The sequence below is a fragment of the Limanda limanda genome, chromosome 4, assembly GCF_963576545.1.
Source record: "Limanda limanda chromosome 4, fLimLim1.1, whole genome shotgun sequence".
Classification (NCBI taxonomy): Eukaryota; Metazoa; Chordata; class Actinopteri; order Pleuronectiformes; family Pleuronectidae; genus Limanda; species Limanda limanda.
The window spans coordinates 18,186,889-18,204,373 of NC_083639.1; the positions used below are offsets into that span (position 1 = coordinate 18,186,889).

At 40.7% G+C, this 17,485-nt stretch overlaps 1 protein-coding gene across 1 annotated transcript; it reads left to right on the forward strand.

The window, feature by feature from the left end:
• The first annotated feature begins 272 nt into the window (after positions 1-272).
• camkvb (CaM kinase-like vesicle-associated b) lies at positions 273-8,025 on the forward strand. The gene is made up of 10 exons (XM_061070449.1): positions 273-367; positions 507-638; positions 3,854-3,928; positions 4,536-4,674; positions 5,496-5,616; positions 5,731-5,806; positions 5,921-6,057; positions 6,241-6,319; positions 7,398-7,485; positions 7,675-8,025. Exons 1-10 carry the CDS (start codon positions 273-275, stop codon positions 8,023-8,025), a joined length of 1,293 nt encoding a protein of 430 aa, XP_060926432.1.
• Positions 8,026-17,485: the final 9,460 nt, after the last annotated feature.

Consider the following 17,485-nt stretch of genomic DNA (forward strand, 5'->3'; position numbering starts at 1 on the left):
AGTGTTCCCACTGCTGTAATAGTAGTTATATAAGTTGGATCCCGAGGTAAAGAATCGGAGGCTCTGGCCTTTTATTAAGGGAGCACCATGAAAGGCTCTGTTACAGTAAGTGACACAATCGGCTGCGCTGACACGGCCTCCGTTGGCTCTTTAGCGCTCACACTTTTGAAAAGTTATCTCAGCATTTCTGTTATCTCCGTCCTGTGTTTAATTTCACTGTCTCCCTCATCGGTCTCTCCTTCTGTGTCTTCTCTCACAGGTCAGGAGCGGCCATGCCATTTGGCTGTATAACAATCGGGGAAAAGAAGGAATATCACATTCCTTCAGACGTGACAGATAAATATGACCTGGGTCAGATTGTTAAATCGTAAGTACCACAACACTGACTTGTACAGCCTAACATCCACACAAATGTTTGAATGATGCTTTTATCTTTAATCATGAAATCATTATATCTGTGTTTTTACATTTCATCTGAACTGCTGTCATGAAATGCTTCCTTTCAGGGAGGAGTTCTGTGAGATATTCAGGGCGAAGGACAAAACTACGATGAAAATGTACACATGTAAAAAGTTCCTGAAGAAGGATGGAAGGAAAGTCCGCAAGGCTGCCAAGAATGAGATCCTCATCTTAAAGATGTGAGTTGATTTGGACTTATTTCAACACAGGCAAAAGGCTGATCTTCTGGAATTTACCCTCACAGTCATAATATTACAAAATACTCATACATTTTTTACATTTTATAGTGATATTAAGACTTTAATCTAATAATATAAAGACTTAATTTTTGTAAATTTATTAACTTTTCTGTCACAGTTCAAAAGTAGATATTCTACTTTCCCACATTTCTCATACACAAATTTCCCAAAAAAGAAGAAACTCTATCTTCATAAATAATATATTTTTCTAAGAGGTCAAGTCTTTTTTCTTTCTTCATTGTAATAATCACACACAGCCTTGTTTGTGTGTGACATTGTTTTTCTCAGTTTCCTCTGTGATTATCTAACTTTTCAGTAAAAGCCACAATAGCATAGCTGGAGCCTTATCACCAATTTGTCACCGACAGCAGGCGAAGCGGTGAAGCACGATGAAGATGAAGGTGTGATTTCTTTAAGAGGGCTTTCAAAACACGGAATCACAGGCTTCTGAAAAATTACACTTCAGATGCGACTATAATGGGGACATGCACTGCTCCCGTTTTTCATGCTCTAATCATCAGTCAGTGGTTTTAGTGAATAATCAAATCTGATGACATTTTCAAAGGCTGTGAATAACTGCTGGCAAAACATGAAATGAAGTCTTGAATTTAAAATGCTTGAATATGGGCATTAGAAAAGAAAAGAAGAGCTCCTTCAAGTACTAATCCTCATTCATTTTGTATTACTTAGAATGAACATTGTCAGTCAAAGTCAGTTTTTGGTTATATTCTTAATACCACTGACTTCAGGTCTCCCTCTACACAAAAATGTCTTCCTTATTATTACTGCACTTGTCACCCCCCCCCCCCCAGTGTTTTCACATTCAGGATTTTGTCTCACCACTGCTCCTGCTAATGATTGAGCAGGAGCAGATGTAATTATGGGAGTTTTTAATGAGGTACGTTTTGTAGGAAAACCTTAAAGGACACAAATGTTTTTTTCCAAGCAGAGAATTGAGCGTCTGTCTGGAGGGAATCATTAATGATGTGCGAGAATTTTGTTACTGGTAAAGATTTATCTCTTCTCAGTCACAAAACCATGATAAATGGACTGAAGTGAGAATGATACTTACAAAATGCAATTTAATCTATAAGCATTAGAGTATTTTGATTATTATATTATTTACAATAAGATGGCCTATATTCTAAACATAGGACATTAAATAAACAATTATTTCAGAAATAAAACTTAAATACATTTGTTCTACAATGAGTAATCCATTCATTATCAATTCTCTTCATCATTTGAGAGTAATGGTAATAGTAATTCCAGATAACATTGGGGAAAAGACAGGATACATCCTGGACAGGTTGTTAACATATCTCAGGGCTGACATGTAGAGACAAATGACCATTCACACTCATCTTCACACATAGGTTCACTTTAGAGTCACTAAACTGTGTCCCTGGGCTGTGGTAGTGAAGTAAAACCTGGGCCTCACTGGCTGTGTGCAGCGTGTGACAGCTGCAACGCTGATCTGCTGCATCTCACAGGCGTTTTCACACTGGGAGTGTGTTTGCTACATGCCTGCAGCAGAGCTGCAATTTGAGGCTTCTGGTATAACTACTGTAATTCCTCAAACAAAGGTACTTCTATATACGCAACTAAATGCAAGGACTCTGTGGTATGAAGCTGTGTATCATCTGGTCGTGCAATAACAATAACCTCGTCAAAACAAATTAATAGATTCAGTCAACAGAAACTCAAGAGTGCTTTTACTTTGAAATGGGACAAGGAAGTGTTTCAAATATTTACGTTTGTCCCAGAACACATATTTTTCAGATAGATTTTGAAACTTGAAAGAACAGATTTTACTGTCTATGTTGTTGTGAACCATGTTATTATGTTGAGAAAATAGGCAAGACCTTGACTCTCTAGAAGAGATGCACCTGAGACGTGTTCTTCACACAGCCAGTGTGGCTCAGCCTTTAATAGAGAAAATCCCACAGACTCTTCCACAAACACAGGGGGAGAACATGCAACCCCCACAGACAGCCGAACGCAAGGATCAAACAAATTATCTCTCTTGCTTTGAGGAGACTGTACTCACCACTGCACCGCAATGAGTAATATAAATTATAGAATTTTCTTGTTTTGTCTCTTTTGTCCCGAATGACATGTTTAGCATATTTACAAAAACTAACTACACATTGAGGGTTTTCAATTTGGTATAGAAAATAAAGGGTTTTGTCTTTGTCCAAATCTGCTCAAAAACATTTCCAGATTTCCTTAATCTACAATATGAAGCAATGGTGTCCACAATGCTGTAGGAATGTCCACAACAGTTATTAGCTTCTCCTTCCTGGTGTGACTTAATCTGTGTTCTCCAGTCCTGTGGCCCTGTGCGGGTCAGTCTGTTAGGCAGAGACAGGCTGAAGCTATGCACAAAGGGACGACACAAAACCTGCACTTTCAGATTGTTCAGTTTTGTTTTTCAGGGCAAAGCAGACACCATGGTGCTTTAGTAACAGAACAACCCTATGTAAAAAGAAACTAAAAGAGTGTCTTACACAAGTGTGGGCCAATACATGCAGCGCATTCATGCTGTTATAACAGCTACAACAGCTGGCTGTGGAGAATAACCTCTGACTGGTTGTAGAGAAACACATTATTGTAGCTGCGATAAGCCAAACTCTATGTCCCAAATCTCTCCCCATTAGCTACCCGCTGGACCACATACACTCTCCGCCTGTTTATTCAAATGCACAATCTGTGCATATCCTCTTTCAGAAATCCACACAATAGAACAAACATTTTTCAACAATTTTTCAAAAATGAAAGAACACACTGCAGTGGTTTTGCTTGGCTCATGATTGAACAGACATGTAAATTGTATTCTTTTTTTTTTTACTTTAATAATTATCTATTGAGACTACAGTTCAGTGCCATTTGAGATTGAAAACATTCTGTATAGCCTCATATGCTGTAGCTTTATGAGCTAAATTCCCCATAAAATTTCACAGCTGGTACTGTGTTGAAGGCATGTTTATGGACATAGGGATAGTTAGACATAAGAACACATATCTGTTTTTTTAGGGAGACAGTCAGTAGAACGTGTCAATCTCAGTCTCCTGACTGAATGATTCAGACGTCATCTCCTATATGACTCGTGACATCTCTCTCTGTGCCTTGTGCTTTGTGACGTGTCTCCCCAGGGTGAAGCATCCCAATATTCTCCAACTGGTGGACGTCTACGAGACCAAGAAAGAGTACTTCCTTTTCCTTGAACTGTGAGTTCACATGTCTGAGGAGCCTGGGGAAATGGTTCTCTGCTTCCCTTTGCATCAGCTTGGGCCTGCTGGACTGTATATGTTGATTATACACTTGTGGGGAATGAGCTGTTGTAGCCCGAGGCCCTGTAGATACCAGAACAACTCGGAATTCCACTCATTTGGTATTCGGATACGATTGCTTGCTAGCATTTGATGCATTCCCATGAATATGCTAAATGTAGGACACTCATCTCGTCCCTTGAGGACACTTGATTTGTGGGATAAGGAATTCTCATTAGGAAGAAAATGATAAAACACCTAGTGAGCAATGGGTGAAACCATTTTCCTGAAACAGATATGGCAGAAAACTCAATCTTGACCAGAGGATGATGATGATGTATTTAACATTTCATTATAAATATGCAATGTGTACTGTTATAGCGCCCTCATAGTAAACCCCAATTGGCCCCGTGTGGGTAAGCCTTTTGTGGCCTATGAGGGCTATTTCTGGGCAAGCACACTTGGTTGGGCCCACCCAAAGGGCTAACCCTGTCTCTGGCTGAGACTGCCCTAGCCCAATTTAATACCCTTCTAACACATGTTGGGCCTACCTCTGTTTCCACAGTGCAACAGGAAGAGAGGTGTTTGACTGGATCCTGGATCAAGGCTACTACTCAGAGCGAGACACCAGTAACGTGGTGCGCCAGGTGTTGGAGGCCGTCGCCTACCTCCACTCCCTGTGTATCGTTCACAGAAACCTGAAGGTAACACACTAGTACAGGATTTAGCATATGCTGATCTAGGCAGCCAGATGTAAATGAAACGCCATGACTGTGGTGCCATCTCACAGGTAAATCCAGACTCTCTCAAACTGTAATCTGTGTGATGGCACACAGTTCAATTACTTATACAAAGAAAAAAATACAGTCAAAGAGATTTAAAAAAAATAAATCTAGTTGAAGAATTGATTTGTAAAGAGTTGTAGAGGACTCTGTTTCTTTTGTTTCCGGCGATCCAACTTACCAACTTACGAAGTTTCTCTTCAAAAAGTTCAGCTTTTGTTGAAATGTCCTCCATGTGTCTCTGGTCATCTTGCCTGCATTATTTGGCTACACTGCCCCCTACAGTTTCAGGTGGTACTGCTCTGTTTCCTTAGCTTCATCTATATCCGTAAACTTTCAGAATACGTAAACAAATACGGACAAAATTAGCACAGAGTATGAACAGGAACTACTAAGCTCTTACATTAAGTATAAATGAGCCAAAAGCTTTTGTTACAGGCTCCACATTCACATCTATGTGAATAACTGCGCCAGGTTAAACACTGTTGAGCTGCCCTCTTTGTCCTCCCTCTCTAACCATGTGTTCCCATTATTCATAGCAAAGTTTTGGATCTGTTTCTCCATTTGGATACCTCAATTAAACTTTAAGATGTTTCCAGTCTTCTCATTATGTGTTAGAATATGACACAATCTGTGAAATTCAAACTCTGCAACCTTCTATCGCTGAGGCACTACTAGAGTGAACAACTTTAAACATGAATATTGTATTAACTCTTGTCATTGTGATTTGTCATCGTACATAGCTGGAGAACTTGGTTTATTTCAACCGCCTGAAGCACTCTAAAATAGTCATCAGTGACTTCCATCTTGCAAAGCTGGAGAATGGACTAATCAAAGACCCCTGTGGGACCCCGGAGTACCTGGGTGAGGATGTATATATATGCTGTGGGAAATAACACGTTGGGCACGCAAATGGAGAACGTCATCTGTATTAAGACTTAAAAGAGGTTTATATAAAACCTGTGTGTTCTTGTGCAGCTCCTGAGGTGGTTGGAAGGCAGCGATACGGCAGGCCTGTTGACTGCTGGGCGACAGGTGTCATCATGTACATTCTGTAAGTTGTGACAGGAAATATGAAAAGATTATGTTTAGCTACATAATAAATGTGGTTTGAATATGTCATACAGGTGTTTTTGACTGACAATGCTTTTTACTTCTGCCATGTCAGGCTGTCAGGAAACCCTCCGTTCTACGATGAAACCGATGAGGAAGATTATGAAAACCACGACAAGAACCTCTTCCGAAAGATCCTTGCTGGCGATTATGAGTTTGACTCTCCGTACTGGGATGAAATCTCTGATTCAGGTATTTGATGATGATGTAAAGAAACACAATGATGGCTTGCTTGGTAAACACTTCAAATTGGATTTTCCCACTCTTCCGCTTACCTAAGGGAGTCTTCAAACACATCTCATATTTATGTTTCCAAGTATCAGGAGAATATACCCCTTTTTCACTGAGGGCTTCTGTTTGATTTTTCTCTGACAGCCAAGAGCCTGGTATCTCGTCTGATGGAGGTGGATCAAGACCAGAGACTGACAGCCCAGGAGGCTATAAACCATGAGTGGTAGGCAGCGGTGCTTTCATATATTGTACAGCCCATTTAAATCAGAGCTGTGTGATCAGACAGCATCAATGAGATTAGAAAGGTTACATGAGTTCTGACTTTCTTCATATGTCAATTAAATTGTACTGGGAAAGTTTATAACTCCCTTTAACAAGCTGATCATTGTCCATGATGACCGCACAGCATTTTGTCGGCTGCAAGTTACTATGGCATCAAAACTGATGCTTCACTGACAATTAACCAAAGCTGCTTCTTGCATGAGCCAAAATGGGTTCAAGATCATATCACATAACGTTTTTGCAACCAGTCAGTTTAGAGTTGACTTACAATTTGTAGTCGTTATATCTAACTAAGCACTTTATGGGCCAGCTCAGAGGTATATCACTGGATTAAACCTCCCGGGAGAACTCTGCCAGAGTTCAGCCTCCGATCTTCAGGCAGGGATCTTCTGTTCCTAGGTCCTGGCAAAAGACTAAAGGAAACTAAAGGCTTTTCCAGTCAAGGGTCCTCAGGGGTGGAACTGCCTGAGCATCCGAGCACATAGTGTTTATAGGATTTCCCCTTAAAAATAGCTGCATTCAAAAGGAGAGCTGAGAGAGAGACCTGAGATAATAGCTGCGGGTTGGACAGCTAATTAATGAGGTGAATCTAATGATGAAGCTCCAAAAAACTGTTCATTATTACAACTAAATAATAAAACATTTAAATTGTAGCTGTTTCAGTTATATTATTCCACTGTATTGTGCTTAAATATTTTTGTATATTTCATTATAATAATGAACATTGAAAAACAGTATAACTGCTAAATATCGACATGTTCTTTGTTAGCATGTTAGCATTTGCTCACATCACATTGCCTTGTTTCACATAGCTGCAAGTATCAAGCTCAAAGTCATTGTCACAATGGCAGAAACCATAAGAAAAATGATCCGAATAATCCTTAAAGCTTAAACTGTCTTTCTCAAAGTTTGCCACAAAATTAACAATAAATTGGGTAATACCAAGTGCAGCACTCTGTGACATCCAAAGACATAGGAAACATAAAGCTCAGTTGTGTTTTTCCCATTTTGTGCTGCAGGATCTCTGGTGGTGCAGCGTCAGATAAGAACATCAAGGAAAACGTTTGTGCGCAAATAGAGAAGAACTTTGCCAGAGCTAAATGGAAGGTAAGCTCTTTTGTTCTCTCCTTCCGGAAGCTCTTCTTTGCTAAGTTCAACAGTAGCTGTGCAGTCCTTGAAAGAGGAGGTATAGCAGCGCAGTGTTGTGTAACTGTGAGCTGAGGCAGTCTGATCTTCTCTCAGTACGTTTTTAGGTCAGAGCGTCAATCAGAAATAAAAATGTTCTTCCTCCTGCAGAAAGCAGTTCGAGTCACCACCATCATGAAGAGACTGAGGGCCCCTGACCAGAGCAACTCGAGGGCGACCAGCCCTGCAGCCGGCGCCCCAGAGGACCCTGCGGCTCCCCAGGCTACCATCGACCCCTCCGCACCTTTGTGTGGGGAAACACCCGAGGTGGCCCCCGCTGCGGCCACAGAGCTCCCTACCGGGGCTGAGCTGAGCGACCCGGAGCCGGTATCCTCACCTGGGGCGTCAGCCTCAGCATCCGAGGGCCCGGCCCAGCAGGAGGCCGAGCCCACATCGCGTTGTAACGGAGAGGCCTCGACAACTCACCAGGCTCCTGTCGAAGCCGAGGGCGAGCAGGGCTAGAAACCAACTCCCCCGTGTGACCTCTGCTGTCCCCACCAACTCCTGCACACTGTACATTAGCTGCTAGCATGGTGACACTGACTCTGCTTCTCTCTCACTTGCAGCATTAGCATCATCTCATGGAGGCTGTGTGCTACCTTTTCCAGAGTGCTGCATATCTTTGGCTTTCTCTATACAAGTAGTGTCTTTTTTACTGACCCCCCAAACCCAGTGTTTTACGTCAGAGTCTATCCCTGCATATTTGAGTTTGAGGGACAGAAAAGATTGGCTGTCAAGCTGTGGCTTACATTTTTAGTCTCCTTTCTGATTCCTCTCTCAGCGATAAGATAACATAGGAAGACATAGTTGTGCTGAAAATGGCTTTGATTACTTTTTAATGAGCCGACTTGGGAAACTTCTCTCTGACCGTCTTGTAATTACAGTATTTCTTCTCAGAGTCGGTAGTAAAATCCTGCTTTAACCTAATTTTTGACCTTGTACAATAATGCTTAGTACAGGCTGGCCCTCACATATACTCGTCTCACGTGTTTATCTTTCCTATCGTTATCGTCGACACTAATCACTGATTGTGCCAAGATTGGTGACTGGGAGTTTTTTTTTAATGCCCATAACTGTAATTTGAACGAGGCAGCTTCACAAATAAGCACACAAACATAAACACTATGTTCCTTTGCTCAATTCCTGCTCAGGAAAGAACCTCATAGCTGTAAGTGTAAAGATTCTGTACATAGAGACCTTTGTAGAAGTAGCTGAAACAGCATGCATTCTCACTTTCTGCTGTTCATCTCACACGCACGGCCACTTGGTGGATACAGATGTGCTACTCGTCATACCGCTGGCCGCAGCGCTCTCGCCACAAGCCGTGTCAAGGCTAATGTATAGCACACTACACTGTGCATCATGCTGTATATAAATACAGTTCAGTTAGCGCCCCTGCTGTCAGTGTAAAAGTTTGAAAAGGAAAAATGAATACACCACCACAACATAGCAGTTCTATGCATTCAAATTAATTTGTAGCCTTTCTTTTTTTTTTTAACAGAATTATCACAATCTTTATCCACCATGTGAGAGAAATTGTATTTTTTGCTGGATTTTACTCTACCTTTGCGTTCTTTTTTTAAATTGTGTCCTTTGTGTTAGGATACTGACTCAAATGCCACACATGTCTTAATCTTTGGTTGTAACTATAAAACAAAATGTGCATCAATGGACCACATGCGGCTTTCAAGGGGAAGACGTGCATCATTTTTGACTTTGCCTGGGATAATCGTCCCTGGCACAGTTTCGTTGACCTGTATTATACTGAGAACAAATTGAATCAAGCATATGTTTAACATATTTATAATCTATTAATTCTTTAACTGTGTATATTTTTTATTTAGACAGATTTTCAGCTTATACTTGATAAAACAGTAATAACCAACTATCCTTTCCTGTCACTGGTCCCCTCGAGCATTAATAATGAGCTACAGAAGGAGTTCTCTGTAATCACTCTAGAGGAAAATATAGAGCAATATTTGACAGGCTGCAGAAACTGTGATTCCTGGTGTCCTTTTGCTCCATGTAACTGTAAGTCTATAGTCCTTGCAAGCCTTCTGGCAACTTAGCAAACACATGGCTGCTGTCAGAAAAATGTGTACGCGAGAGTGTGTACCTGGATGTGCGAGTGTGTATGTGAGACAACTGTCGGATAAGCATTATGGCCGTATTGATCTTCTGGCCAGTAGGTCCCAGCATAATTTCCTGCGCTAATACATAATTAACCATACGTTTTGATTCCCTGGTCAAATAAAGACAGCAGCCACATTGTCAATAGACTGATTAGATGATATAATTCAAGTGTAATATGTCCTGGCTCCCGCTCGGCCACTTTGTCTTACTCTTCCTGATCTGTTATCACTAGTATTTTCATCTGCACATCTGTAAATCTATATGAAAAGGTGCATCAGAAAACTGATCACATTTATTATCCGTAGAATCTCAAGTTTGACTTTTGTTGTTTCAGAGTCTTTTATTTCCACATGTTTCTCTTTTTATTCGTGTTAAGGTATTTTGGTATACACACCAATCATAGAGGATGTCTTACATTGCTGAAGATCAATATTTAGATTTGAACAAGAGGCTTAAACAAGAGAGATTTAAGTGTGAATAGATTATTTCATGTTGTCTGTTCTTTTTGTTTAGATGTCAAATAAACACTGTTACAACACTGTTACACAGTTTAAAGCAATGCTTTCCTCCCCAACACATTCCTCACTGTATTTAGTAGCTCCATGTCTGTTCATTTTACCATGCACTAACAGGTGTATTTGTAGATGTGATGTTTGCCAGGACCAGTGGTCACCTGTAGGTCCTGTCCTGCCTTTGTGAGCTCTGTACCGTTCTCCTTGACTGAGTTGATGAATTTGATGGTAATAAACTTTAATTCATCTGTTTATTCGCGTGTCATTCTCTCGTTTCTCCTCTAAGTCAGTGGATAGAGATTGTAGAGTATCTTTCAAAGCAAAACATGCCTCTATGGGAGATTATTTAGAGAGAGTGTGGGTGATCGCCTGCGTCATCACTCTCCCCTCAACCCGAAGGAGAGCATCTGTGTAACACTCCCTCAATTAGCACAAGCTTAGCATCCATCCTGGTGGGGTGTGAGCTTGTGTTCGAAAAATCCCATAAGTGCCATTTGGCAACACTTGCCAGGATACTTGTTTTGCATGGAATTGAAATAATAACGCAGAGAACTGGCCTTCTCTGCCCTCTGGGGTTTGAATGGGCTGCCTCTCGAGAGCCTTTCTCTTTTTCATGCCCATTGTACAATCATATATGCAGCCATCCACACAGCCTGCTGGGCTCAATGAGGCTCTGTGTCATTGGGTGGCATCACTGAGAGAGCCAGGATGAGGGAAGGGTTTGTTTCATGAGTCTCACAATACAGCGATGAAAGAACGCTGATCAGAGTCGGGCCTTCCTGAGAGGAATACCAAGATATTTCTTCTTGTGGGCAAAACCAAACTTAAATACTAACTAAATTAAAAGCTATGGGTTGAGGTATGCAGTAGAAACAATACCAAAGAGAATACTAAAATAACACTAAGCAAGAATTAACCTACTTACACAACTCAATTGGCTCAATAAGCTGTCCCTCTAAAAAGTGCTTCCATCTTTCAGGTTTATCAGCCGTCAGATTCAAGCTGATGACAAGGTTCCGAGTGAAGAACTGATTGTGATGGGTAATATTGATTCGTCAACATGCTGAGGTCGGAAAGCAATCAATCACATCACTGCTGCTTGTTGCTTTCCTGCCATGGGTGACATGGCTCAGGAATAAGAGCAGTCATCTAGTGAGCAGAAAGTTCCTGGTTTGATCCCTGTCTCCTCCAATAGTGTCCTCGAGCAAGACACTGAACCTCTAACTGTTCCTGATGCTATGACATCAATGTGTGAATATTTCTTTGAATGAATGGGGAAACACAACAATCACAAGACTAGAAAACATGCTCCATTTGCCTCAGCTTAATGCACACCTTTAAAATCCCACAGAAAAAAACCTGTATCCATAACTTATATAAATAAAATGGCACTAAGTATAGAGCTCATACCACTGCCGAGGCCCAACAGTCCCCTTAAATTCATCAAGCAACACACAATTTCACACACACATAGATATCACTTCTATAAGCCAGATTTCTTTAAATTCAAGATCCATGAATTATTTAAAGGGAAATGAAAAACACCCTATCTCACTATAAATGGTTTCAGACATGCACTGCACTTTCTGCTGACTTTATCCCGCCTGACATCCTAGTAACATCGGTAGAAATCCAGGAGAAGTCAATGTGTAAACACAGCAGGAGGTCCCCTGCTGGATTCATCTTCAGCTTCTAAAGCGCGACAGACGCAAGAAATGAAAGACACCAACGAAGATGTCAAGAGAGTTTGTGGTGATAAGAGCTGACGAAGGATCCGGGTTGCTGTCAACATGATCATGTGATCTCCGGAGCGGAGTTAATACATCACTTCCTGCCCCTGCCTGCAGCACCCGCCTGCTCCACACTTCTCTCTGAATAATGCAGGAGAGTTGATGCTATTGTGAACGTGTCTGTGAGGAAACCTCCTGCTGTGTTGTGCATGTGTGAAAGGCAGACTACAGGTAAACTTCATGCCAATACTCTGGATTTTACCTGTCGGTTTTTTTTTAAAGAAAGTGACAATAAATTTCTCAATTCACCCCCTGAGCCGGATCCATCAATCCATTATCTAGCCCACCCATTCTTTAAGAGTTGCAGGTGAGGGAGCTGGAGCCAATCCTAGCTGACAGTGGGCAAGAGATGGTACAACCTTAACAGGTCGCCAGCGTATTGCAGGGCCAACATATAGAGACAAACAACCATTCACACTTACATTCCCACCAACGGTCAATTTACGAGTCTCCAGTAAATCTAACCCCGATCTGCATGTTTTTGGACTGTGGGAGAAAGCACAAGTCCTGACCTGGATCCACACCAACATCTTATGGGTTTATCACTAACCCACACCACATCCTTCCACCTAGTTTTGTGGTAATCTATTCAGTTGGTTTTGTAGAACCCTGCTCAAAAACAAACAAACCAATAAGCAAAAGGACAGGGGTTAAATCATAACCTCCTTGTCTGAGGTAAATACATCTATCTATCCTTCTTCAGTATTTAACCACCAATCTACTGTCATCAGTAAAACAGAGCTTCACCAATAATTAAAAATGTCAAACATTCCAAAAGCATCCATGTTAAAATAAATAAGGATTGATGAACTTAGACAGTTCAGAAGAGACAAAGAGTCCAAAACATTAAACAGATTTGTGTTGCAGCACTTTTCTCCTCCCTCATTAACTCCAATTACACCACGTGAACAGTCGGGTGGAGACGGTCATATACTGCCATCTGTTGGTTCACAACATGTAAAGCAGCTGTAAGCACAGCATTTGTTGGGATTTAGTTTCAGTGGAAGCAGCAGAGGGCAATGCTGCTCCCTCTTTTGGATTTTGTCCTTTTGAGAGGCTGATGATTATTCCACACTTTCCCCTGAGTCTCCTCCAGCATATGGTTACTTCATGAGAGAATCTGACAATATGACATGTGGATCCATGAAGGCCTGGAGAGGCTGGAGCTAAAACCTTTTAACCTTCTTTGTGACTGATCCCAGGTTGAGACATTAAATTAACTTCAGCTCATCATCTCTTCAATAAGCTGAGTTTAGTTGGCCGACAGCGGCCAAGTCTGTAGGTCTTCAGAGGGATGCCTGTGAACAAAGCCCCAGTTTCATGGCCATGCCGGACTGACTCTCACTGTCCGACTTCAGAGTCTCTGCTCGAACAATGCAGTGAGTGTCCGACGGCTCTGATTGTGAGGGAGACGGAGAGAATACCCACAGAATGCCAGCACTGCCTCGGAGCCACCGAGCACCAGATCACACTCAAAGATAAGACCCAGCTCAATTCCACATGTGAAAAGTCAAAAGAACGATGCTTGTGATGCCCCTGCTTGGCATTACACCACACGATGTGCCCCCGTGGAAATAATGTCTCACAGCTATGTCTCTTGTGCTGTGAAGAATAGTGCACAGAAATATCTGATCAGACTCTGAAGGGTCAGTGTTTGTTGTGGGTAGCTTTGAATTTCCAAAATTTGCATCATGCTCCTTGGTTTTGGGCCAGTTTCTGAATCAGAGGCAGATGTGGCTGGATTAGATGTGATGTGGTGATGATGCAGATACAATGTTAACGGCCGCAGTGTTTAAGGCGTCTGACCCTGAATGTTAGTGTTCTGCCCTGACTCCCCTTGCCTGCTCCGCTGCTGCCCAGCAGGGATCAGATAAGCAGAGGGAACAGAGCTCTGTCTATGGGGAAGAATGAAGGGGACAGCAGATGTCCTCTGACAGCTGGAATGTCCTGTTCACCAATTGTCTTGTGTCCTGAAACAAACCCACACTGGGTTGAAAAGGTGCCTCCCGACATGTACTCATCTTCACCTTTAAAATTAGTCATTGGGGCGAGTGAGCAGATAAGGTTGTGTTTGGAGGATATGTCCTTCTGTGTGTAAACAAGTGTAAATATGGAGTGCAAATCAGCTGTTATTCATAATACATGCAAGTGAAAACAAGATTGCAACATTTTTGTATCATTGCTTCTTCTAGTTTGCTCATTATGTTTTAAACTTACATGAATTATAAACTACTTGAGCTGTTCTGAGAGTTCAGAAAACAAGTATTCCTTGTTAATTATTCACATGGCAGTTTGTTATGGTATTTTATACTGGGTAAATATTTAGGCTCATAGGTGCAATGTGCCGACCTAGTGGACAACCCGCTACCTCCTTATTCTTATCTAATCATGGTCCCAAGTTCATTCTGCAGAAGGACACTGAGAGAAACAGAAACTGATCGTGTGGCCCCCACAGACGCCTGATCTCATATCATGAAGTCAGTCTGGGATCCCATGAGGAGACAGGAGCTACTGAGACAACTTCAACCCACAGAATAAATGTGGTAGGATGCTTGCAACAACCTGCAGTTCCTGCCAAGAACCTTGAAAAACAGTGCTGATGAGCTGTGGTGCAGAAGCTTAGTGCTGCAATATACTGTGAAGTACAGCTATACCACCATAACATATATTGTGTTAATTCCTTGACTCCTCTGCTCTGTCCTCACTGCCCATTTTCTTCTTTTACACTCTTTACTCCCGACCTATATTGTTGTGGGAGAATGAGTCAGCCTTGCACTGATCAGAGGTCAGCTTTACTGTCTAGGTTTTTATGAAGTACAAAAACTGATGAGGTTGACTGACACAGGTCTGACCCGACGTATAACTGGTTCCCCTCGGGTGATGTGAGCCTGCATGACCTCATGACCTCCCATCACACAGTGGTTCTGAGTCAGCAGAGATTGGAAAAAAATAACTGAGGATTCGTAAGAGTACAATGCTTCATAAAATATTAATTGGGAGTCCTTAAGGCCTCATGCAGGCATAAAAAGACTTTGGTGTCACATATTAGGTGAACTGGCTCAGACTATCGTCAGCATTTAGTCCGCACCTCTGGCCATCACATTGTCTGAAGTTACTAGAGGTCAGGCCACTTCCTATGAAAGATCCAGCATCTGAAGTGGTGTCTGCGACGTCTCACACAACCAAGTGCATGAAGGGAAACCACAACCGCAAAAGAAACAACACAAATACAAAAACCACAGCAAAAATACAAAAGCCCCCACACAAATACAAAAGCTACAACAAAACCGTAAAAGCTAAACCTACAACAAAAATACAAAGGCACAATACAAATACAAAAAGCTACACACAAATAATAAAGCTACACACAAATACATAAGCCACAACATAAATACAAAAGCTACAACATAAATACAAAGCCACAACACAAATACAAAAGCAACACAACAGAAATACAACCAAATGACTGGAAATGTTGTCACTCACTGTTTTCAGGTGAATCGTCGTTTGTAAAACCCAGGGGTAACAAGTCACTTCTTAAAATAGGATGCTTGTCTATTTCAAGTCTTACGGTTCAGGTGCGCTCATACGTTCAATATTTTGGGTTCTTTAAGCACTTCCACCGTAACACCTGAAATAGACAGGCATCGCTTGATTGTGCTTCTGTTGTACACAAGCAGTTGTGCTGTCGATTTGAATTCCTGTTTTCTTGAATGATACGTCTTGGTCACCGTAGAGTAGGGGTCTGACACTGGAGGTCCTTACTGTCACTTCCCAAAAGTTACTTTCATTTCAGATTCAAATGAGAAGGAGCAAATATTTGAACGTTTTTATTTCTCTTTCAGAATGAGAAGGGTAAGTCCTGTGTAAAAATACGGCAAAAATATATGTCTCTCTGAGATTTAGACAGAATTTAATATGATCTCATCTCTAACAAAGTCACATAAACAGTTACATTTTGCAGCTTACAAATAAGCTGCACTAGTATTAGCAAGGTGAAAGGTGAAAGGTGCTAAACGTGCAAAGATGAAAAATAATTTCCTGTATACAGTGACATTTGTATCAGTTATCTTACAATTCTCATGCGCAATGTGAATAAAATGTTTGGTCAGCTACTATTACCTTCTCCAATAGGCCGGCGCCACCTGCACTTTAGATCACATCAACCAGGTATATTCTTTGTTTTATTGTCACTGCCTGAACAAATTGAACAAAAGTTTTTTACATAATAAACACTATTATATTAGAGAATGTTTTGTTAAGACCTGAGAAGAGAACAGTAAAAGATTTTCAATCTGGTGAAGTAATTTGAGCAGGAAAAAAAGCCTCTAATAAAGGAGACATACATGAAGCCATGTGGGTTTCCCCATAACTAGCTTAAGGTAATTCAGCCATTATTAAATTATTTACATTTGCTCTGTTCACTACTCTTTCTACCATGATATATAAAGGCCTGGCTGCCATTGACATAGACTCATCTTCATAACCTGTAAAGGAAATGAAACATTTTTAAATAAGTAAAGTAAAATAAGAGATTTTTAAATAAACACATTATATTAATAGTTGTGTTAATTCAATATATAATTTATCACTGTGTCTTTGGACACATTAAATACATTTTTATTTATTAACAATCCTACAAGTATCCTACAGGTATTTTCTCATTATCTACTGAACAATAAAAATCTGATACAATTAACCTTTAAAATCTGATCTGACCATATCAAATGATGGGGACTAGGAGATTTCATCATTCATATCTAAGTCTCAGAGCTAATGACACTCTTTCATTAAAATGTTTTACCTTCTTATGGCTTCATTACAAACATCAATGTAATGTGTATATTTTATACAAATGTGCATACATATCTCTTTAACAGGTATAACTTTATTCCAAGGATCCAGAGAGATCTGGGCAGAACATGGAAAACATTCAGTATAAGGCCAATCACAATGAAGGGGGGGAGCATTCCATTCTTATAAAATATAGAGCTTTAATTTATTAGTCAGCAACAACAATGGAAAGGGAAGATAAAGTAATTTACACAAGTCATTACAATAGCATCACCTCTGTGCATTTAGTGTTTTTTACTTTTTTCATAAAGTCTGATGATGCAAGAAAACAAAACAAAACAAACAAAAACACTCAAAAACTAAAGACACAGTTTTAAAAAATACCAACAAATTGTACAACCCCTCGTCACCTTTTTTTCCTCTTTTTTTTTTTTTAATGTAGAATCCCTGGTCTCATTTGAAAGAGACGTTCGGGGGCTGAGATTAATTCTGGGAATGCAGAAAAATTCCAAATTGAGGAGCGGATACAAAAAACCCTGTATGAATTATTAATGCATCTTCCAATAGGCGTTCATGCAGACTATTATAAGGCCAGAACGGGAGCTAAACAATGTGCATTCAAAGTCACTTAATGTCATAATAATAATAATGCTGCATTTCTCCTGTTTCCAAATATTTGTTCCAAAGTTGTAA

What these genes read in the sequence shown, in the direction of transcription:
- camkvb (XM_061070449.1), top strand. Translation starts at nt 273, where the DNA reads ATGCCATTTGGCTGTATAACAATCGGGGAAAAGAAGGAATATCACATT. An exon ending in CTGGGTCAGATTGTTAAATC is followed by an intron (nt 368 to 506) that starts GTAAGTACCACA and finishes GCTTCCTTTCAG; the next exon opens with GGAGGAGTTCTGTGAGATAT. An exon ending in GAGGCTATAAACCATGAGTG is followed by an intron (nt 6,320 to 7,397) that starts GTAGGCAGCGGT and finishes TTTGTGCTGCAG; the next exon opens with GATCTCTGGTGGTGCAGCGT.